At 40.6% G+C, this 24,073-nt stretch overlaps 1 protein-coding gene across 1 annotated transcript in view; it reads left to right on the top strand.

The window, feature by feature from the left end:
• Positions 1-24,073, top strand: part of DLG1 (discs large MAGUK scaffold protein 1) — a gene marked incomplete in the record, with an annotated part of 930,518 nt that overhangs the window by 834,695 nt on the left and 71,750 nt on the right. The window contains 2 exon segments of the mRNA XM_053710194.1: positions 6,808-6,858; positions 18,210-18,311. Of these exon segments, the coding sequence (XP_053566169.1) occupies positions 6,808-6,858; positions 18,210-18,311 (153 nt within the window).

Below are 24,073 nucleotides of genomic sequence, written 5' to 3'. Positions count from 1 at the left end.
TAACTTTTCTGGGTTTCCAGATAGATTCAGTGTCCATGACTCTGTCTTTAACAGACAAGAGACGTCTAAAATTGATTTCAGCTTGTCGAAACCTTCAGTCACAATCATTCCCTTCGGTAGCCTTATGCATGGAAATTCTAGGTCTTATGACTGCTGCATCGGACGCGATCCCCTTTGCTCGTTTTCACATGCGACCTCTTCAGCTCTGTATGCTGAATCAATGGTGCAGGGATTACACAAAGATATCTCAATTAATATCTTTAAAACCGATTGTACGACACTCTCTAACGTGGTGGACAGATCACCATCGTTTAATTCAGGGGGCTTCTTTTGTGCTTCCGACCTGGACTGTAATTTCAACAGATGCAAGTCTCACAGGTTGGGGAGCTGTGTGGGGATCTCTGACGGCACAAGGAGTTTGGGAATCTCAGGAGGTGAGATTACCGATCAATATTTTGGAACTCCGTGCAATTTTCAGAGCTCTTCAGTCTTGGCCTCTTCTGAAGAGAGAATCGTTCATTTGTTTTCAGACAGACAATGTCACAACTGTGGCATACATCAATCATCAAGGAGGGACTCACAGTCCTCTGGCTATGAAAGAAGTATCTCGAATTCTGGTTTGGGCGGAATCCAGCTCCTGTCTAATCTCTGCGGTTCATATCCCAGGTATAGACAATTGGGAAGCGGATTATCTCAGTCGCCAAACGTTACATCCGGGCGAATGGTCTCTTCACCCAGAGGTATTTCTTCAGATTGTTCAAATGTGGGGACTTCCAGAAATATATCTGATGGCCTCTCATCTAAACAAGAAACTTCCCAGGTATCTGTCCAGATCCAGGGATCCTCAAGCGGAAGCAGTGGATGCATTGTCACTTCCTTGGAAGTATCATCCTGCCTATATCTTTCCGCCTCTAGTTCTTCTTCCAAGAGTAATCTCCAAGATTCTGAAGGAATGCTCGTTTGTTCTGCTGGTAGCTCCGGCATGGCCTCACAGGTTTTGGTATGCGGATCTTGTCCGGATGGCCTCTTGCCATCCGTGGACTCTTCCGCTACGACCAGACCTTCTGTCGCAAGGTCCTTTTTTCCATCAGGATCTCAAATCCTTAAATTTAAAGGTATGGTGATTGAACGCTTGATTTTTAGTCAAAGAGGTTTCTCTGACTCTGTGATTAATACTATGTTACAGGCTCGTAAATCTGTATCCAGAGAGATATATTATAGAGTCTGGAAGACTTATATTTCTTGGTGTCTTTCTCATCATTTTTCTTGGCATTCTTTTAGAATTCCAAGAATTTTACAGTTTCTTCAGGATGGTTTAGATAAAGGTTTGTCCGCAAGTTCCTTGAAAGGACAAATCTCTGCTCTTTCTGTTCTTTTTCACAGAAAGATTGCTAATCTTCCTGATATTCATTGTTTTGTACAAGCTTTGGTTCGTATAAAACCTGTCATTAAGTCAATTTTCTCCTCCTTGGAGTTTGAATTTGGTTCTAGGGGCTCTTCAAGCTCCTCCGTTTGAACCTATGCATTCATTGGACATTAAATTACTTTCTTGGAAAGTTTTGTTCCTTTTGGCAATCTCTTCTGGCAGAAGAGATTCTGAATTATCTGCTCTTTCTTGTGAGTCTCCTTTTCTGATTTTTCATCAGGATAAGGCAGTGTTGCGAACTTCTTTTAAATTTTTACCTAAAGTTGTGAATTCCAACAACATTAGTAGAGAAATTGTGGTTCCTTCATTATGTCCTAATCCTAAGAATTCTAAGGAGAAATCGTTACATTCTTTGGATGTTGTTAGAGCTTTGAAATATTATGTTGAAGCTACTAAGTCTTTCCGAAAGACTTCTAGTTTATTTGTTATCTTTTCCGGTTCTAGAAAAGGCCAGAAAGCTTCTGCCATTTCTTTGGTATCTTGGTTGAAATCTTTAATTCATCTTGCCTATGTTGAGTCGGGTAAAACTCCGCCTCAAAGGATTACAGCTCATTCTACTAGGTCAGTTTCTACTTCCTGGGCGTTTAGGAATGAAGCTTCGATTGATCAGATTTGCAAAGCAGCAACTTGGTCCTCTTTGCATACTTTTACTAAATTCTACCATTTTGATGTATTTTCTTCTTCTGAAGCAGTTTTTGGTAGAAAAGTACTTCAGGCAGCGGTTTCAGTTTGAATCTTCTGCTTATGTTTTTCATTAAACTTTATTTTGGGTGTGGATTATTTTCAGCAGGAATTGGCTGTCTTTATTTTATCCCTCCCTCTCTAGTGACTCTTGCGTGGAAAGATCCACATCTTGGGTAATCATTATCCCATACGTCACTAGCTCATGGACTCTTGCTAATTACGTGAAAGAAAACATAATTTATGTAAGAACTTACCTGATAAATTCATTTCTTTCATATTAGCAAGAGTCCATGAGGCCCACCCTTTTTTGGGGTGGTTATGATTTTTGTATAAAGCACAATTATTCCAATTCCTTATTTTATATGCTTTCGCACTTTTTTATCACCCCACTTCTTGGCTATTCGTTAAACTGAATTGTGGGTGTGGTGAGGGGTGTATTTATAGGCATTTTGAGGTTTGGGAAACTTTGCCCCTCCTGGTAGGAATGTATATCCCATACGTCACTAGCTCATGGACTCTTGCTAATATGAAAGAAATGAATTTATCAGGTAAGTTCTTACATAAATTATGTTTTTAGCTATTCCTTTTAAAGGTAAGACCCTATTCTGGCCTGAACTAAAGGAAATAATTTCCTACATTACTGGAGGTAAAGGTCATGCCCTTCCTCAGGACAAGACAGTTAAAATGAGGGCTAATCAAAATAATTTTCGTTCCTTTTGAGACTTTAAAGGTGGACCCTCTACTTCCTCCTCCGCCACAAAGCAGGAGAGGAATTTTGCGCAATCCAAGTCAGTCTGGAGACCTAACCAGACCTGGAATAAAGGTAAACAGGCCAAGAAGCCCGCTGCTGCTACCAAGAAAGCATGAAGGGGCAGCCCCCGATCCGGGACCGGATCTAGTAGGGGGCAGACTTTCTCTCTTCGCTCAGGCTTGGGCAAGGGATGTTCAGGATCCCTGGGCATTTGAAATCGTGACCCTGGGGTATCAACTAGAATTCAAGGATTTTCTCCCAAGAGGGAGATTTCATCTTTCACGTTTGTCTGTAGACCAGACAAAAAGAGAGGCGTTACGCTGTGTAGAAGACCTATATACCATGGGTGTAATCTGTCCAGTTCCAAAACTAGAACAGGGGCAGGGGTTTTACTCAAATCTGTTCGTGGTTGTCAAAAAAGAGGGAACCTTCAGACCGATTTTAGATCTCAAATGCCTAAACAAATTTCTCAGAGTCCCATCGTTCAAGATGGAGACCATACGAACAATTTTACCAATGATCCAGGAGGGTCAATATATGACCACCGTGGACTTGAAGGATGCGTATCTGCACATTCCTATCCACAAAGATCATCACCAGTTTCTCAGGTTCGCCTTCCTGGACAAACACTACCAGTTTGTGGGCCTCCCTTTCAGGTTGGCCACAGCTCCCAGAATTTTCACAAAAGTGCTAGGGTCCCTTCTGGCGGTTCTAAGGCCGCGGGGCATAGCAGTGGCGCCCTATCTGGACGATATTTTGATTCAGGCGTCAACTTACCATCTAGCCAAATCTCACACGGACATCATGTTGGCTTTTCTAAGAACTCACGGGTGAAAGGTGAATATAGGAAAGAGTTCACTTGTTCCACAGACAAGAGTTCCATTCCTGGGAACTCTGATAGACTCGGTAGACATGAAAAGTTTTCTGACGGAGGTCAGAAAATCAAAGATCCTAACTACTTGCCGAACACTTCAGTCCATTCCTCGGCCATCAGTGGCGCAGTGTATGGAGGTCATTGGATTAATGGAAGCGGCAATGGACATCGTTCCGTTTGCTCGCTTTCATCTCAGACCACTGCAGTTGTGCATGCTCAGACAGTGGAATGGGGATTATGCGGATTTATCTCCTCAGATAAATCTGGATCTAGAGACCAGAAACTCTCTTCTTTGGTGGTTGTCACAGGATCATCTGTCCCAGGGAATGTGCTTCCGCAGGCCAGCATGGGTCATAGTGACGACGGACACCAGCCTCTTGGGCTGGGGTGCAGTCTGGAATTCCCTGAAGGCTCAGGGTGTTTGGACTCAGGAGGAGTCCCTACTACCAATCAATATTCTGGAACTGAGAGCAATATTCAATGCGCTTCAAGGGTGGCCTCAGTTGGCTTTGGCCAAATTCATAAGATTCCAGTCGGACAATATCACGACTATAGCATTTATCAATCATCAAGGGGGAACAAAAAGTTCTCTAGCGATGATAGAGGTTTCCAAGATAATTCGATGGGCAGAGACTCACTCTTGCCATCTATCGGCAATCTATATCCCAGGAGTAGAGAACTGGGAAGCAGATTTTCTAAGTCGTCAGACTTTTCATCCGGGGGAGTGGGAGCTCCATCCGGAGGTGTTTGCGGCATTGATCCGTCAATGGGGCACACCGGCATTGGATCTGATGGCATCTCGTCAGAATGCCAAACTTCCTTGTTACGGGTCCAGATCAAGGGATCCCCAAGCAGTACTTATAGATGCTCTAGCAGTACCTTGGTCATTCAACCTGGCTTATGTGTTTCCTCCTTTTCCTCTCCTACCTCGTCTGATTGCCAGAATCAAACAGGAGAGGGCTTCGGTAATCCTGATAGCGCCTGCGTGGCCACACAGGACTTGGTATGTAGATCTGGTGGAAATGTCATCTCTGCCACTGTGGAAACTGCCACTGAGACAGGACCTTCTCATCCAAGGTCCGTTCCAACATCCAAATCTAAATTCTCTGCAGCTGACTGCCTGGAGATTGAACGCTTAGTTTTATCTAAGCGGGGATTCTTCAGGCTCGTAAGCCTGTCACTAGAAAAATTAACCATAAGATATGGCGTAAATCTTTATTGGTGCAAATCCAAGGGCTACTCATGGAGTAGGGTTAGGATTCCTAGGATTTTGTCCTTTCTCCAAGAAGGATTGGAGAAGGGATTATCAGCTAGTTCCTTAAAGGGACAAATTTCTGCTTTGTCAATTTTACTACACAAGCGTCTGGTGTATGTCCCAGACGTTCAGTCTTTTTGTCAGGCTTTAGTCAGAATCAAGCCTATGTTTAAACCTGTTGCTCCGCCATGGAGTTTGAATTTAGTTCTCAATGTTCTTCAAGGGGTTCCGTTTGAACCTATGCATTCCATGGATATTAAGCTCTTATCCTGGAAAGTTTTGTTCTTAGTAGCTATCTCTTCTGCTCGAAGGGTGTCTGAGCTTTCTGCGTTACAATGTGATCCGCCTTATCTTATATTCCATTCTGATAAGGTGGTTTTACGTACTAAACCTGGATTTCTTCCTAAGGTTGTTTCAAATAAGAATATTAATCAGGAAATTGTTGTTCTTTCCCTGTGTCCTAATCCTTCGTCTAAGAAGGAACGTCTGTTACATAATTTGGACGTGGTTCGGGCCTTGAAGTTTTACTTACAAGCGACCAAGGATTTCTGTCAAACATCTTCCCTATTTGTTGTTTATTCTGGAAAGCGTAGGGGTCAAAAAGCTACGGCTACCTCTCTTTCTTTTTGACTGAAAAGCATCATCCGTTTGGCATACGAGACTGCTGGGCAGCAGCCTCCTGAAAAAATTACAGCTCATTCTACTAGAGCGGTGGCTTCCATATGGGTTTTTAAAAACGATGCTTCTGTTGAACAGATTTGTAAGGCTGCGACTTGGTCCTCCCTTCATACCTTTTCCAAATTTTACAAATTTGATACTTTTGCTTCTTCTGAGGCTATTTTTGGGAGAAAAGTTCTTCAAGCAGTGGTGCCTTCCGTTTAGGCATCTGTCTTGTCCCTCCCGTTCATCCATGTCCTGTTGCTTTGGTATTGTATCCCACAAGTAAGGATGAATCCGTGGACTCGTATCTAGTAGAAGAAAAGGAAATTTATGCTTACCTGATAAATTGATTTCTTCTACGATACGACGAGTCCACAGCCCTTCCTGTCATATTAGATAGATTATATTTTTGTTTTCAAAACTTCAGTCACCTCTGCACCTTTTAGCTTTTCTTTTCTCTTCCTATACCTTCGGTCGAATGACTGGGGGTGGAGAGAAGGGAGGAGCTATATATATACAGCTCTGCTGTGGTGCTCTTTGCCACTTCCTGTTAGCAGGAGGATAATATCCCACAAGTAAGGATGAATCCGTGGACTCGTCATATCGTAGAAGAAATCAATTAATCAGGTAAGCATAAGTTTCCTTTTTCTGTCTCCCCACTTCCTCTCAAGTAAAGTGTGCGTGTGGTAGCATGGATAGATTTGGTAACACATTTTACTAGTACCTCATGAAACTGCAAGTGGTTATATGAGAACTGTGAAACGATACTGCCATTTCATCTTTCCTCATTAGACACGCACAGCGTACCTAAATGTATGGCTGAAAATGGGGAAGAACTTGCACTCCTCTAAAACGGGCTAAATATATTCCGAGTCTGTTCAAAAGTAGATCTGTGATATTTATGTGAACATTAACAATCTTTACACATTCTTCCTATATTTATGTGAACATTAACAATATCTAATTAAAGCTAAACAATTTAAAAGCATTTTTACTAATTAGGCACTACAGAATATGACATTTGTTTACGGTTTTGTATATTTTATTACCTATGTCTTGTGATTGCATGTGAATTTGTGTGCATTGTTTATGGCAGTTTGCTATCGGATGTTTATATATTTCTACTTCTCACATGAGTTTTTTGTCTTTTTGATTAGGTGGCCAAGAAGAATATGTGTTATCTTATGAGCCTGTTAATCAACAAGAAGGTTTGTATTTTTATTTATTGTAAGGTAGAAGGCTAAGCCCTGTTAAAAGTTACTGAACTAAATATTTTCTTGATGATGGATTAGTGAGAAGGATGAATTTCTTTCATATGATGGTGAGAGTCTATGATTCATCATAAGTTGAATATATTTCCTTTCCACTATAAAGGAGCAAACCTACATTTCAGAACTTTGTAGCACTCCAACAACAGACATTCCCCTGACACACTTTGTTTTGCCTCCAGGATATGGAGTATGTGAAACTTTGAAGTGCTCAAGTATTCACTTTGTTTGATAAGGGTTCTTTTTTTTTTTTTTTGTTTAAATAATTTTTATTGAAATTTTTACATATTCAGTAACAAATTAAACAAACATATAAATTTTTGAATAACAAAGGCATGTGGATAAGCGTGACCTGTCATGTATCAATTTGCATTACAATTTCCCTTTATTTGTCATCACTTGGAAAGTTGGTTAAAAAGGAAATTGTTAGAGATAAAGTCAGCTGTTTACTCTTAATTAGCCATCAATTTACCAAAAATATGTTGTATAGAGTTAAGATGTGTAGAAATAGAAATAAAGATAGAAGTATAGAGGAGTCCTGGGGGAGGGGTAGGGAAGGGTGGGGGGAAAACCTCTCTGTGTGAAATCTGGTCGTTTGTTATTAGGTATAGCGTCATCAAGTGGACATTTATTGTTTTGTCCTTTGTTCCCACAGAAACAGAACATTAAGTATGAAGTCTTTTTTGCCTACATAACATGCATATCTTTTTTCCAAAGACAAGACATAGTCCACTTCGGTTTCCCATTGCTGGAGAGTGGGTGGTTGCTGTTGTTTCCATAATCTGGGGATAATGCGTTTGGCACACGTAAGCTGAATTTGTAGTAATTTTTTACGAAATGCACATCCCACGTTGGGAATATGGTTAAGTATAATCATAGGGGCCGAGAGGGTTATTTGTGTGTTTAGTGTGCAATTAATGCTTCTTTCAAGTGTGGACCAAAAGTGTGAAAGCACTGGACAAGACCACCATATATGGGATGGGGTGCCAATTTCACCACAGCGTCTCCAGCAACTAGAGTTTGCCCCTGGGAATATTTCGTTTAGTCTATGTGGAGTCAACTACCACCGTGAGAGAATTTTATAATTCGATTCTGCCATAGTTAAGGAGATAGAGGCTGTGTGGGTTAAGCGAAAGGCTCTCATCCATGCCTCTCTTGGGAATTGGGTTTGGAGTTCACGTTCCCATAGCTGGGTAAATGTGGGTAGCTCGTGTAGGGTAGATTTTTTTAATATTCTATATGAGATGGAAAGGTGCGCTCTTCCTATATCTATATTTGTACATAATTGTTCAAAGGGAAAAAGCCTACGCAGGCAATCATCTTTATATGCGCATTCTACTATAGCATGTCTTATTTGTAGGTAAGAGAACCAGCTGTGGAATGGAGGGCCTAGGGCATCCCTTAGGGTTATCCTGTCTTTGATTTGAGAAGATTCGGTCAGCAAGTATATGGGTAAATTTTTGTGCTGTATATTATCTGAGTTATATTGAAATTGGTGTTGTTTAAAGAACAATGTGTTGTCTATTAGAGGGGTCATGGGTGATACTGGAGTAGAAAGTTTATTAGGTCGTTGAATAAGTTTATCCCAAGTCATCAATGTTGTTTTGATGCATTCATTTTCGATGGTTAAAGGGGTTCTGTGTGGCCTAGGTATCCAACAAACATCTCTCATAGTTTGTTGTTGAATCAGAGTGGCTTCCATTTGGATCCATAGCTTAAATGGTGAGCCATGGTTTCAAGCTATTATTCGGGTAAGGTGCACCGCCTGATGGTATAGAAGTAGGTTTGGCATATTCAACCCTCCTTCATCTTTATCTAAGTACAGAGATTTACGTGATACTCTCGGTTTCTTATAAGCCCAAATGAATGATTCTAGCATACGTTGTTGGGTATACAAATAAGCTTTCGGGACTGAGATAGGCAGTGCTTGGAGCAGATATAGATATTTAGGGATCACCATCATTTGTATCGTATTAATTCTGCCCATCCAAGATAGATGACCTTGTTTGTGCCAGTTATGTAATAAGGTAAATATATTAGTTTGGAGTTTTACATAGTTTTCGTGAAATAGATCTCGGGGGTTCTTAGGGATGGTCAGTCCCAGATACCTGAGGGAATTTGAAATTTGGAAAGGAGTATTACAAATAAGGTATTCCGCATCCTCTTTATCAAGGTGTGTATGCACTATACTCGACTTATTCATGTTTATGGAGTAATTGGAAAATTGTTTATATGCTTCTAATTCCTGTAAGAGTGTCGGTATGGAGGTTGAAGGTGATTGTAGTGAGAAGATAATGTCATCCGCGAATAGGAGGCATTTTTGTGTGATGTTCCCAAACTGAATACCCATAATCCTCTCGTTCATCCTTATCTTAATTGCTAAAATCTCTACAGTAATGGCGAATAACAGAGGGGAAAGGGGACATCCCTGGCGGGTGCCGTTTGAAATCTGAAAGGGTTGTGAAAGTGTATTATTCACTTTAACTTTAGCTAGTGGGTTATTGTAGAGGGCCTGTACTCTATTAATAAACTTGTCCGAAAGTCCAAATTTCGACAGAGTCGACCACATGAAGTGCCAGTCGACCCTGTCGAACGCCTTCTCAGCGTCTGTGGAAAGGAGAATTAAGGGTTTTTGATTATTGTGTGAGGTATATAGTGTGTGAAGCACTCTGGTAGTATTGTCTTTGGCTTCACGCCCCTTTACAAACCCGACTTGATCCGGGTGAATAATTTTTGGGAGTATGGGATTTAAACGATTAGCTAATATTTTGGCATAAATTTTAATATCTACATTTAGCAATGATATGGGTTTGTAATTACTGACTATATCTGTGGGCTTGTCAGGTTTGGGCAAAACTGTGATCGTGGCATCTAGTAGAGGTTGGGAATAAGATTGTCCCTGGTCTATGTTCTGAAATAGTTCTAATAAATGTGGGCAGATGTTTCCTATAAGTAGTTGGTAAAATTTTGTTGTGAGACCATCTGGGCCGGGTGACTTGCCAGAGGGGAGAGACTTGATGGTGTTTATTATCTCCTGTGGCGTTATCGGGGAATCTAATATTTTCAGATCTTCCTCTTGGATTTTGGGGACTTCTATGGAGTCTAGATAGGCTGTCATTTTAGCGTGTTTCTCTTGATCATTAACAGTATTAAGATTATACAATGAGGAGTAGTATAAAGCAAAATCATTAGCTATATCCTCATTTTTGGTGTGAATTACCCCCGATGGAAGCTTAATAGAGTGAGTATAAGAGCTAAGCCTCTGTTTTTTTAAAGATCTGGCTAACATGCGACCAGCTTTATTAGAATCAGCAAAAAATTTGGTTCTAGAGGTCATAGCTCGTAAGTTAGCATTTTCTATTAAGAATTTATTAAGGTTTTCTCTGGCTTCTTTTAATTCGTTGAGTAAATGGGTGGATTGTGGATTTTGTTTATGAGAGCGTTCTGTATTGGAGAGAGTGGTAGATAAAGAATTATATAATGTTGATCTTTGTTTATTCAACTTCGCTGAGAGTTGGATAATGATTCCTCTTATATAGCACTTATATGATTCCCAATTATTCATGGCTGTGGTGTCTTTTGAGTTGTTAAAGGAAAAATATTCGTCAGTATATTTGGCTATTTGATCTAGAGTGTCAGTATCTGTAAGTATCCGCTCGTTGATTCTCCAGTTTAGTCTGTGACTAGGTTTGGCAGACCAACTGAAGGTGGTTTTGACTAGGCTATGGTCTGACCATGGTGTATGTGAGATTTTGGAATCCACTAGGCTGGTGAGGAATGCCTGGTCGCATAGTATGTAATCCAACCTAGAATAGGTGTGTTGTGGGTAAGAGAAAAAGGTATAATCTCTAAGGGTGGGGTGGGCAATTCTCCATGTATCCATCAGTGTAAGTGAATGTAACAACTCAACATTACTCTTAATCTGGGTATGTCTTAGATATGACTTGCCCGTCGAAGTGTCAAGGGCTGGGTTTGATGGGAAGTTGAAATCTCCTCCAACTACAATTGGGCCTTTGGCAATATCAAGAAGTTTATTAATAACTTTGCGAAAGAAATTATGGGTAGGTTTGATCGGTGCATAGATATTTGCCAGGGTAAGAGGTCTGCCATAATAGAGCCCTACTAGTATGAGGATCCTGCCTTCGGAGTCACTAAATTGTTGTAACAGGTCAAATGGTGTGTTGCGTCTGAATAACGTGCAAACTCCATTATGCCTAGTAGGGCCTGAGTTCAAATAATGCTGATCATAATATCTAGAGGGAAGTTTTGGTTCGTGGGTTTTCCTAAAATGGGTCTCTTGGAGCATTACAATGTCCAATTTTTGTTTGTAAAAGTCGTGTAGAGCGATAGACCGTTTTTCTGCTGACAGGAACCCCTTTACATTTTGTGTTGCAATCTGTATAGTGCCTACTTGCGGTGGGGGTGCCATATCCACAGCAACAGGTGGGTGTGTGGTCGATGTGAGATTAAGAGGTAAAATACGGAGAGGTTAATGGTAAGGGTTAGGGCAGAGGGAAATTGGAGGGGTAAGAGACGGGAAAGGGCTCCTGAGTAGATTTAACCAGAGAGAAAGAAAAAGAGAAGAAAAAAAAAAGGAAAGAGAGAGATAAATAACAGAAAAAAGAAGGAGTCAGAATATGTTTTTTACCTAAAAATAGAGATGTGAAAGTAATGTAATATGTGAGGCTGTTATAGGAGCCGGATACGAGATTGACAACAAATTGACTATGTATTATGGGGTACTTGGGGAGAGAAGGAAAAGGATGCAGGAACTTCTAAGTGGATGATTTGCTGTGGCAATGAAAAGTTGTGATAGAGCGATAAAAGGTAGTGTGGTATTATCTATTGCATTGAGGAAAGTGTGTGAAAGGATGGAGAAGAAAGAACATTTAGTAAGAGAGTGAGAACTGGCAAACAGGGCAATTTATCTAACAAGGCATAACATGGATTTTCAACGGTTTTGGGAGAAGTCCAACCCGCTCGACCAGTCCATTAATTAAAGTAGGTTGGTATAAACCAGGTATCAACATAATGCCAACAACTCGGCAGATGTGTGTGGGGCAATAGTCGAGCGGAATAGACCGTGCCCATAAACATACAGTGTAGTTATAAAAGAGCATGTAACATTAAGGCAGTAGTTTTGACATCAATAATCACATACTATCTAAGCAGCTAAGAGTAAGCATAGAAAACCTGCGCTGTAAAATAACCTGAAGCTGATTTGCTTATCAACTGAATTGTGCCCTATACAGTTTAATTAAAGGCTATGGTCTAGATTCAAAACAATTGACTTATATTCACTTAATATATAAAGAGTTAAACTGAGACATCAAAGCAATTCAAAAAAAGGAGAAAAAACACAAAAAGAAAAAAAAAAAAAAAAAACAAGTCTAGAGTGCATAACTAAGAAATGTTTTATCAAAAGTGTGCATCACTTAAAGGTCAAGAGTCTCTTCAACAGTTCAGTGAAAATTGACGAACTATGGGCCTTCAACCCAGGTTGAGGAACATATTGTAATGTCCACAGCTATAATTATCACAGTAGCCGTGCATGATAAAATGACAAACAAAACTAATATATTTACGTGTCCCTTGTCAAGGTGGGTTGATGTCTTCGTTGGTCTGAGTGATTTGTCTTCTCTTGTTTTGATTCATCGTTGATTCCAGCCATGGCCTCCTTTGGGGCTTGGGGATGTCTTGCCTTGCTGAGGGTGAAGATTGAGATGAAATGACCTGTGTATCAGGTGTTGGAATATCCATAGACTGACAAAAGAAGTACAATGTCCAAGGGAGATGTGCATTCAATTTTCTTGCCATTTCTAATTGCTAGAACAGATGTTGGAAAACCCCATCGATATGGAATCCTCAGCTCACGGAGATGAGAGGTTAGCATAGAAAGTTCCCTGCGCTTCTGGAGGGTCCGTGCTGATAGGTCTTGGAACACTTGTATTCTTTGGCCCTGGAAAGTAATTGCTTGTTGTTTCCTGGAGTAATTATATATTTCCTCTCTATGCTTGAAGCACTGGAAGTGAACTATAATATCCCTGGGTGGTGAGCCTTCAGCAGGTTTGGGTCGTAGGGATCTGTGTGCTCTATCCAGGATTATATCCTGGGGGTCTAAAGAGTTATTCTTTGTCAGCTCTGTGAATAAAGCCTGCAGGTAGTCCTGTATCTCATTATTAAGGACCGACTCGGGGATCCCCCTAAACCTTAAATTGCTCCTTCTTGAGCGATTCTCCAAGTCGTCTAACTTATCTTCTAGGGCTGTTAGGCTTTGCTGATGCTGGGAGGTTTTAGCGGATAGACTAGCTAATTTTTGTGATATCACATACTCGTGTTCCTCCAGGGAATCTACCCTGTGACATAGCTCTGAGATGTCTTTTTTGATGTCTGCACACTCATCTTTAATACATGATTTAACTTGTTCAATAAGAGCCTCTATTGCGCCATATGTGATAGGGTCTTCTTTGCCTGTTTCTAATGATGCTGTTTGTATGGGTAATATGGTGTCTGCTGCATCACATGAGCTATCATCTTGTGAGACTTGGGAGAACTCAGATTCTGTGGTAGGTTTGTGTTTCCCAGCATGTTTAAAAAAGGAATTTACAGCCCCCTGATTCATTGGGGAAATTTTCAGTGACTTCTCATTTCTTGTTAACTTCCTTTGCGACATATTTAGAGGTTAGGAAGCTTTACCAATGTGTGGGAAGTAGCCGTAGATATGATGTATACGACACTCCCCGGGGTCTTTTGCTCTCACAGAGCGATATCGGTAAAAGGAGGTTGGATATGACCCACTACCACCAAGGGCAGTGGGAAAGGGGGGGGGGAGTGTGTATTTTGCCTTGAAGCTGCAGTTGGTATTTGCTGTAAAAGCAGTTAGTTGTAGAGAGTATGTGTCAAAGTTCTATTCCCCTCTGTTCTAGGAGTGTTGCAGCAGTCTAGTTGTAAGTTTAAAGCCAAAATAGGTGGGGAGAGGCCTGATTGTCAGCATCTGAAGTGTTGTGGGTGACGCAGCCAATTATCGTGTTCTGCTTGCCTTAGAATTTGTATTGGCCATAGCTCGGCACGTATGGGGCTAAGAGATGTAGGATATGCCCAAGAAAACCGCTTATATTTATTTACGGAGTACTCACATAAGTCCCTGCGGTTCTGTTACAGTGTGCCGGTAGCCGCCATAGTTTGTGCAGTCCTAGGAGTAGTCGATCCTCAATACGGCAAGTGATACCGCGTGGAGGCAAGCCGCTGTGTTCTTACGGCTTGTGCTGCTGTAAAATATACCTTCTGTATCCTGCTATTAACGCTGAGCATGTAGTTTGTTGTATTCAAGATTTGTCCCGTACTAGCCACGTGGTTTGCGTGGCGCAGTTACCGAGAGTTTGGAGTTCGTCTGCATAGCCTCAAAATTGTGCTTAGAGTTAAGGCAGTCTGGAAACAGGCATATGAGAATGTTCCGCTTGTGCTCTGGATAGAAAATATCTCCCCTGCGACCTTTTATCTCATTTTTAGCAGTCCTTAGTCTCACTCATATCCAGCTCCTTCACAGAGCTTCAGTGTGCTGCGGCCATCTTGGTCGGCTGCTCGCCCCGCCTCCTGATAAGGGTTCTTTATGTGGTCTGAGACCCAGTTTCCCTTTCAAAGGTGCCTTCTGGACAGAGGGATCAATAGGAGTTCAGGAGATTTTCTCCCAGTGGTGAAATGAAGATGTATCTTCCAATCCCCTGGTCTACGGTGTGCGGCTTCTTAATTATCCTTGAAATTGTGCATGTACTTCCTCTGTTGGGCCCCTATTACTGAATTCTTCAGCGGCTGCCATGATGCAAGGTAGAGGAAGGTGTGGGAGCTAAGCAATAAATTCACCTTTCATGGCCTGCTGGCTATTCCTTGAACATCTAGTTTTCACATGGCCTGAGGGTGTTTAACACCAATTTAGGAACTTTGGCAAGTTTTGTGACAATTTGAGAATAAACTGTCCCTTTATGAGGGTGCAGTACTGACAAAGTATGCCCTGTCTTAGCAGAAGAAAAAGGGGGTATGGACAGCGCTGGGTGAGCTTAAAAGTTACCACAACCAAAATAAGGATATAAAAATAAAGAAATGTGCTATTCCAATGATTAATAGAAAATAATTTTATTCATAAAATGCCATATACTTGTTTATATGTGGATTCTGACTATATTAGTAGTTATATGGTGACCGGTCACACTTAAAAATAAGTTCTATCTGTATATTAAATACGCAAACCCATACAAATAGGAATAAAACAATATTCATATATTGCTGACAAAAATATTGTTTAAAACCTTATGCTGTTAAAATATCAACTCTCTATAAAAACACTATCATAATACATTTATGGTTAAAAAAGTAAAACACCACCTTAATACATTAATGGTGAAAAAATAATAATAGTAAAATACCACCTTATGTTAATGGTTCAGAATCTATGGGAGCAGTCTGGTAGATTAGCAAATGTATCCCTTACAGCAGGTCTGACAGTATAAAAGTTTGTCGGAACTCCCACTATGCGGGTGTAAGGGAATATTGACTTTAAATCAGGAGGTAATTGGGTACCTTTCCTTATCTTGTGGTAATTTCCCAGTCTTTCAGTGTCAAACACTTACTATACTCTTCAGACGCTTCTCCATCTCTTACCCATCTTTCTCCGGTGGTTTGAATCACACACCTTTGACTCTGTGTACTGGTCCGCTTGTGTTTCAGGATACAGCGTTGCCGGTCTCCATTACTTCCGTGTCACTTTGTATTGCCACAGTCACGTGCAGCTCTCCAGCCAATAGCGGCTCTTGGAACTCTGCTTTTTTGGATGAACCCATAGGGGATATGAAATATTATTTCTCTGTGCAGAGATAAGGCTCGAAGGTTTCTGAGCCTATTGGTATACAGACAGTGTCCCTTAGTCGACGCATTTCACCTTCTTACAAGGCTTTTTCAAGATAAAGAACATGTGTCTGTAGGGTCTTTAAATACCCATCGCCTCGGTTTCCATTGGTCCATTCCCATTTCTTTTAAGGTGGACGGGTCTGTTGTTAACTTGGAAATTTTCCAACATTTGTCTAATATTTCTCCTATTTATAAAGAGATCTCTCCTGTTATGCTTTTATCAAGTCATAATAAAGATGGTTTTCTTGTGAGTGGTGTTTCTTACACAGAATATTTATCCCATTTTTAAAGAAATCTATCCTGTTATGCTATTATCAAATCATCATGAAGATGTTTTTTTGTTAGTGGTGTTGCTACTCATATTTAAACATTGTATACATATATTCCTTAGTTGATGTTAGTATATAACTATAAGTTTTTTCAAAAATATTATGAAGTAACAAGTATATGGCAGATTAATAGCGCAGAATAATATGGAGTTTAAAAATCAATTGGGGACTAGTCAAAATGAAATATTCAAGTTCCCGTTTTTTTACATAGGTTGCACCTGTATCTTAATCTATATAGGAGGGGATTGTTATCAAATAAAATAATAAAGTTGTGAAGAGCTAACATATGTTCCTTATCTTATCGATTTTAACAAATACAGTACTATGTATCTTAGTCTAAAATGAAGGGAGTCAGGTTGAATTCTAAATTAAGCCCTGCTGGGTATATGGTCCCTAGTTTGTAAATCAATTCAGCTTCTTTCCTGAGGATTAGTTTTTTAAAGTCTCCCCCTCTCCAGTTTTTTTCAACCTTTTTGACTGCCCAACATGTAATATTTTTAGTGCGATTATTATGTATATTCCTAAAATGATCATATAAACAAGTTTCTAATTTCCCCTTCTCTATGTTATGCGGATGCTCTCTTATTCTGTCTCTCTATGGTCTTGTTGTTTCTCCCAAATACTGGAGTTTACATGAACATTGCAGTATATATAGAATTCCTTTATCTCTACATCTTATACTATCTTTTATTTCATATTCTTTACCTGTGCTTGTGGAAGTAAATTTCTTCACTTTTTTACTGAATTCGCAAGCCTTACAGCTGTAACATGGGAAGAAACCACAAATTTTCTTTCCTTTGAGATTCACCTCTCTAAGTGTCTTTTTCTTTCCTTTGTATTCACTGGGAGCAAGAATATTTTTTTTAAATTGCTGCTTTTTTTATAAATAAACACAGGTTTCTCTGTTATTTCTTTACCAAGTATTGGATCCGATTTGACAAGATACCAGTGTTTACGTATTATTCTTTCCATCAGCTTATGTTGGTGGTTGTATGTAGTTATAAACGGTACATTGATATTGACATTTTTGTTTATTACTGGGTTATCTTCTTTTAAAATAGTGTTTCTGTCCTTTCTGTTTACTTCTGTTTTAGCTTTATCAAGTACTGTTTTGCCATAGTCTCTTTCTGTCAAGATAAGGAAAGGGTACCCAATTACCTCCTGATTTAAAGCCAATATTCCCTTACACCCACATAACCTGAAACTTTTATACTGTCAGACCTGCTGTAAGGGATACATTTGCTAATCTACCAGACTGATCCCATAGATTCTGAACCATTAACCTAAGGTGGTATTTTACGATTATTATTTTTCCACCATTAATGTATTAAGGTGGTGTTTTACTTTTTTAACCATAATGTATTATGATGGAGTTTTTATAGAGAGTTGATATTTTAACAGCGTAAGGTTTTAAACAATATTTTTGTCAGCAATATATGAATATTGGTTTATTCCTATATGTATGGGTTTGCGTATTTAAAGGGACAGTCTACACCAGAATTTTTATTGTTTAAAAAGATAGATAATCCCTTTATTACCCATTCCCTAGTTTTGCACAACCAACACAGTTATATTAATATACTTTTTACCTCTGTGATTACCTTGTATCTAAGCATCTGCAAACTGCCCACCTTATTTCAGATCTTTTGACTGACATCCATTTTAGCCGATCAGAGCTAGCTCACTGGAACTCCATGTGCTTGAGCACAGTGTTATCTATATGAAACACGTGAACTAACACCCTCTAGTGATGAAAAACTGTAAAAATTCCCTGAGAGAAGAGGCGGACTTCAAGGTCTTAGAAATTAGCATATGAACCTCCTAGGTTTAGATTTCAACTAAGAATACCAAGAGAACAAAGCAAAATTGGTGATAAAAGTAAATTGGAAAATTGTGCCCCTATGTGTTTGTGTATTTATGGTTATTTTCTTTACCCTGGTTGTAGCAGACTTAAAAGGTTATTAAACCATGCATCAGTCTTAATTTCCTTTGTATGGAAATATTGTTTTGTGAATATGCAAACATAAATTCTAAATTTTTCACCACAAACTTTATTTTTAGTGAACTACTCCCGACCAGTGATTATATTAGGACCTATGAAAGACAGAATAAATGATGACTTGATATCAGAGTTTCCGGAAAAGTTTGGATCTTGTGTTCCACGTAAGTAATTTTCAAATGCTTGATATTTTATATTTCATAAGATATACATCATATTTGATACTGGTAAAGATTGCAGTGAAAGTGAAATGCTTGCTTATTTTTGTAATATTGGTTATTTTTTTGTAATTAAATTTATGCAACCACCATGGAGTTAAAAAATAAATAAAAAAAAATAAAAAAAATAAAAATAAATGACATGCTCTAATTTGTTAAGCATGTAATTTTAAGACTAGCAATGCTGCACCTCTATATGTTAAATCCCTGCAATGAGGTTTAACACATAGTAGAAGTACCGCTTGGGACCAGCAGTGCTGACCCAATCAGCAGTACTAGTAACTGACCCTGCTGTGTAACTAGCACTTCTTATTGGATTGGCGCTAATTTCCGTTAGTAACCTGCAGTGCTCTGCGTTTTCCAAAAGGTATTTCTATTTTGTATTTAACCGATTTTGCTGAGTTTAAACACAGAGGTGCAGGTTCGCTAGTCTTACAATTACATTATCTAGTGAATTAGTGTCATTTTTCTAATATATTGGCCCTTTAATTGTGGATCATTATTTAGACCATTTCTCTGACACTTGCGTAGTGACATATTCAGGTTTTTATGGGGTATACTACATTTGTGTCATGTTCAGAGGTAGAAATTTTACAATATTTTATTTGCTGAAATTGATGTTTGTCAAAGCCAGATCCATCTCAAAATAAGTGATGGTAAGTAATATGAGGGGGGGGGGGGGCTCTACGTTCAGTGCAGTGACACGCAATAAATAATTGTATTGCAATACATTATTGTATCGCAATAGATCGCATAATCAATTTTCTCCAACATTGGTGTGTCCGGTCCACGGCGTCATCCTTACTTGTGGGAATATCTCTTCCCCAACAGGAAATGGCAAAGAGTCCCAGCAAAAGCTGGCCATATAGTCCCTCCTAGGCTCCGCCCACCCCAGTCATTCTCTTTGCCGTTGCACAGGCAACATCTCCACGGAGATGGTTAAGAGTATGTGGTGTTTTAGTTGTAGTTTTTTATTCTACTATCAAGAGTTTGTTATTTCTTCTGTTATGTGTGATCAGTCCACGGGTCATCATTACTTCTGGGATATAACTCCTCCCCAACAGGAAATGCAAGAGGATTCACCCAGCAGAGCTGCATATAGCTCCTCCCCTCTACGTCACTCCCAGTCATTCTCTTGCACCCAACGACTAGATAGGATGTGTGAGAGGACTATGGTGATTATACTTAGTTTTTATAACTTCAATCAAAAGTTTGTTATTTTACAATAGCACCGGAGCGTGTTATTGCCTCTCTGGCAGAGTTTGAAGAAGAATCTACCAGAGTTTTTACTATGATTTTAACCGGAGTAGTTAAGATCATATTGCTGTTTCTCGGCCATCTGAGGGAGGTAAAAGCTTCAGATCAGGGGACAGCGGGCAGATGAATCTGCATTGAGGTATGTAGCAGTTTTTATTTTCTGAATGGAATTGATGAGAAAATCCTGCCATACCGTTATAATGACATGTATGTATACTCTACACTTCAGTATTCTGGGGATGGTATTTCACCGGAATTACTCTGTTAAAAGTACATTAAACCTTTTAATAGGTATTTATCATGTTAAACGTTTTTGCTGGAATGTAGAATCGTTTGCATTTTCTGAGGTACTGAGTGAATAAATATTTGGGCATTATTTTTCCACTTGGCAGTTGCTTGTTTTAATTGTGACAGTTTCGTTTCTCTCTCACTGCTGTGTGTGAGGGGGAGGGGCCGTTTTTGGCGCTCTTTGCTACGCATCAAAAATTTCCAGTCAGTTACTCTTGTATTTCCTGCATGATCCGGTTCATCTCTAACAGAACTCAGGGGTCTTCAAACTTCTTTGGAGGGAGGTAGATTCTCTCAGCAGAGCTGTGAGACTTATATATTGATTGTGATTAAAAACGTTGCTCTGTAATTTTTATGTTTCAAATTTAATTATTGTTACTTTACTAATGGGAACAAACCTTTGCTAAAAGTTGTGTTGTTTTTAAGGATTGATGCTATAACTGTTTTTCAGTTCATTATTTCAACTGTCATTTAATCGTTTAGTGCTTCTTTGAGGCACAGTACGTTTTTGTTAAATAAGATTGTAACCAAGTTGCAAGTTTATTGCTAGTGTGTTAAACATGTCTGATTCAGAGGAAGATACCTGTGTCATTTGTTCCAATGCCAAGGTGGAGCCCAATAGAAATTTATGTACTAACTGTATTGATGCTACTTTAAATAAAAGCCAATCTGTACAAATTGAACAAATTTCACCAAACAGCGAGGGGAGAGTTATGCCGACTAACTCGCCTCACGTGTCAGTACCTGCATCTCCCGCCCGGGAGGTGCGTGATATTATGGCGCCTAGTACATCTGGGCGGCCATTACAGATAACATTACAAGATATGGCTACTGTTATGACTGAAGTTTTGGCTAAATTACCAGAACTAAGAGGCAAGCGTGATCACTCTGGGGTGAGAACAGAGTGCGCTGATAATACTAGGGCCATGTCTGATACTGCGTCACAGCTTGCAGAGCATGAGGACGGAGAGCTTCATTCTGTGGGTGACGGTTCTGATCCAAACAGATTGGATTCAGATATTTCAAATTTTAAATTTAAATTGGAAAACCTCCGTGTATTACTAGGGGAGGTCTTAGCGGCTCTTAATGATTGTAACACTGTTGCAATACCAGAGAAATTGTGTAGGTTGGATAAATACTTTGCGGTACCCGGCGAGTACTGACGTTTTTCCTATACCTAAGAGACTAACTGAAATTGTTACTAAGGAGTGGGATAGACCCGGTGTGCCGTTCTCACCCCCTCCAATATTTAGAAAGATGTTTCCAATAGACGCCACCACACGGGACTTATGGCAAACGGTCCCTAAGGTGGAGGGAGCAGTTTCTACTTTAGCTAAGCGTACCACTATCCCGGTGGAGGATAGCTGTGCTTTTTCAGATCCAATGGATAAAAAATTAGAGGGTTACCTTAAGAAAATGTTTGTTCAACAAGGTTTTATATTGCAACCCCTTGCATGCATCGCGCCGATTACGGCTGCGGCAGCATTTTGGATTGAGTCTCTGGAAGAGAACCTTAGTTCAGCTACGCTGGACGACATTACGGACAGGCTTAGAGTCCTTAAACTAGCTAATTCATTCATTTCGGAGGCCGTAGTACATTTAACCAAACTTACGGCTAAGAACTCAGGATTCGCCATTCAGGCACGTAGGGCGCTGTGGCTAAAATCCTGGTCAGCTGATGTAACTTCTAAGTCCAAATTACTTAATATACCTTTCAAGGGGCAAACTTTATTTGGGCCCGGTTTGAAAGAAATTATCGCTGACATTACAGGAGGTAAGGGCCACGCCCTACCTCAAGACAAAGCCAAAGCTAAGGCTAGACAGTCTAATTTTCGTCCCTTTCGGAATTTCAAAGCAGGAGCAGCATCAACTTCCACTGCACCAAAACAGGAAGGAGCTGTTGCTCGTTACAGACAAGGCTGGAAACCTAACCAGTCCTGGAACAAGGGCAAGCAGGCCAGGAAACCTGCTGCTGCCCCAAAGACAGCATGAACCGAGGGCCCCCGATCCGGGACCGGATCTAGTGGGGGGCAGACTCTCTCTCTTCGCCCAGGCTTGGGCAAGAGATGTTCAGGATCCCTGGGCGCTAGAGATCATATCTCAGGGATACCTTCTAGACTTCAAATTCTCTCCCCCAAGAGGGAGATTTCATCTGTCAAGGTTGTCAACAAACCAGATAAAGAAAGAAGCGTTTCTACGCTGTGTACAAGATCTGTTATTAATGGGAGTGATCCATCCGGTTCCGCGGTCGGAACAAGGACAAGGGTTTTACTCAAACCTGTTTGTGGTTCCCAAAAAAGAGGGAACTTTCAGGCCAATCTTGGATTTAAAGATCCTAAACAAATTCCTAAGAGTTCCATCGTTCAAAATGGAAACTATTCGGACAATCTTACCCATGATCCAAAAGGGTCAGTACATGACCACAGTGGATTTAAAGGATGCTTACCTTCACATACCGATTCACAAAGATCATTACCGGTATCTAAGGTTTGCCTTCTTAGACAGGCATTACCAGTTTGTAGCTCTTCCATTCGGACTGGCTACGGCTCCAAGAATCTTCACAAAGGTTCTGGGTGCCCTTCTGTCGGTACTAAGACCGCGAGGAATTTCGGTAGCTCCGTACCTAGACGACATTCTGATACAAGCTTCAAGCTTTCAAACTGCCAAGTCTCATACAGAGTTAGTTCTGGCATTTCTAAGGTCGCATGGATGGAAAGTGAACGAAAAGAAGAGTTCTCTTTTTCCTCTCACAAGAGTTCCATTCTTGGGGACTCTTATAGATTCTGTAGAAATGAAGATTTATCTGACAGAAAACAGATTAACAAAGCTTCTAAATGCATGCCGTGTCCTTCATTCCATTCAACTCCCGTCAGTAGCTCAATGCATGGAGGTGATCGGCTTAATGGTAGCAGCAATGGACATAGTTCCCTTTGCACGTCTACATCTCAGACCGCTGCAATTGTGCATGCTGAGTCAGTGGAATGGGGATTACTCAGACTTGTCCCCTACTCTGAATCTGGATCAAGAGACCAGAAACTCTCTTCTATGGTGGCTTTCTCGGCCACATCTGTCCAGGGGGATGCCATTCAGCAGGCCGGACTGGACAATTGTAACAACAGACGCCAGCCTACTAGGTTGGGGCGCTGTCTGGAATTCTCTGAAGGCTCAGGGACAATGGAATCAGGAGGAAAGTCTCCTGCCAATAAACATTCTGGAATTGAGAGCAGTTCTCCATGCCCTTCTGGCTTGGCCCCAGTTAAAAACTCGGGGGTTCATCAGGTTTCAGTCGGACAACATCACGACTGTAGCTTACATCAACCATCAAGGAGGGACAAGAAGCTCCCTAGCAATGATGGAAGTATCAAAGATAATTCGCTGGGCAGAGTCTCACTCTTGCCACCTGTCAGCAATCCACATCCCGGGAGTGGAGAACTGGGAGGCGGATTTCTTGAGTCGCCAGACTTTTCATCCGGGGGAGTGGGAACTTCATCCGGAGGTCTTTGCCCAAATACTTCGACGTTGGGGCAAACCAGAGATAGATCTCATGGCGTCTCGCCAGAACGCCAAACTTCCTCGCTACGGGTCCAGATCCAGGGATCCGGGAGCGGTTCTGATAGATGCTTTGACAGCACCTTGGAACTTCGGGATGGCTTATGTGTTTCCACCCTTCCCGCTGCTTCCTCGATTGATTGCCAAAATCAAACAGGAGAGAGCATCAGTGATTCTAATAGCACCTGCATGGCCGCGCAGGACTTGGTATGCAGATCTAGTGGACATGTCATCCTGTCCGCCTTGGTCTCTACCTCTAAGACAGGACCTTCTGATACAGGGTCCATTCAAACATCAAAATCTAACTTCTCTGAAGCTGACTGCTTGGAAATTGAACGCTTGATTTTATCAAAACGTGGTTTTTCTGAGTCGGTTATTGATACCCTGATACAGGCTAGGAAGCCTGTTACCAGAAGGATTTACCATAAGATATGGCGTAAATACCTATACTGGTGCGAATCCAAAGGTTACTCCTGGAGTAAGGTTAGGATTCCTAGGATATTGTCCTTTCTACAAGAAGGTTTAGAAAAGGGTTTATCGGCTAGCTCATTAAAGGGACAGATCTCAGCTCTGTCCATCTTGTTACACAGGCGTCTGTCAGAAAATCCAGACGT

This window comes from Bombina bombina, chromosome 4 (assembly GCF_027579735.1).
Source record: "Bombina bombina isolate aBomBom1 chromosome 4, aBomBom1.pri, whole genome shotgun sequence".
NCBI lineage: Eukaryota > Metazoa > Chordata > Amphibia > Anura > Bombinatoridae > Bombina > Bombina bombina.
Note: the sequence above shows the minus strand (reverse complement) of the source record. Positions and strands in the feature narration are given on the sequence as shown.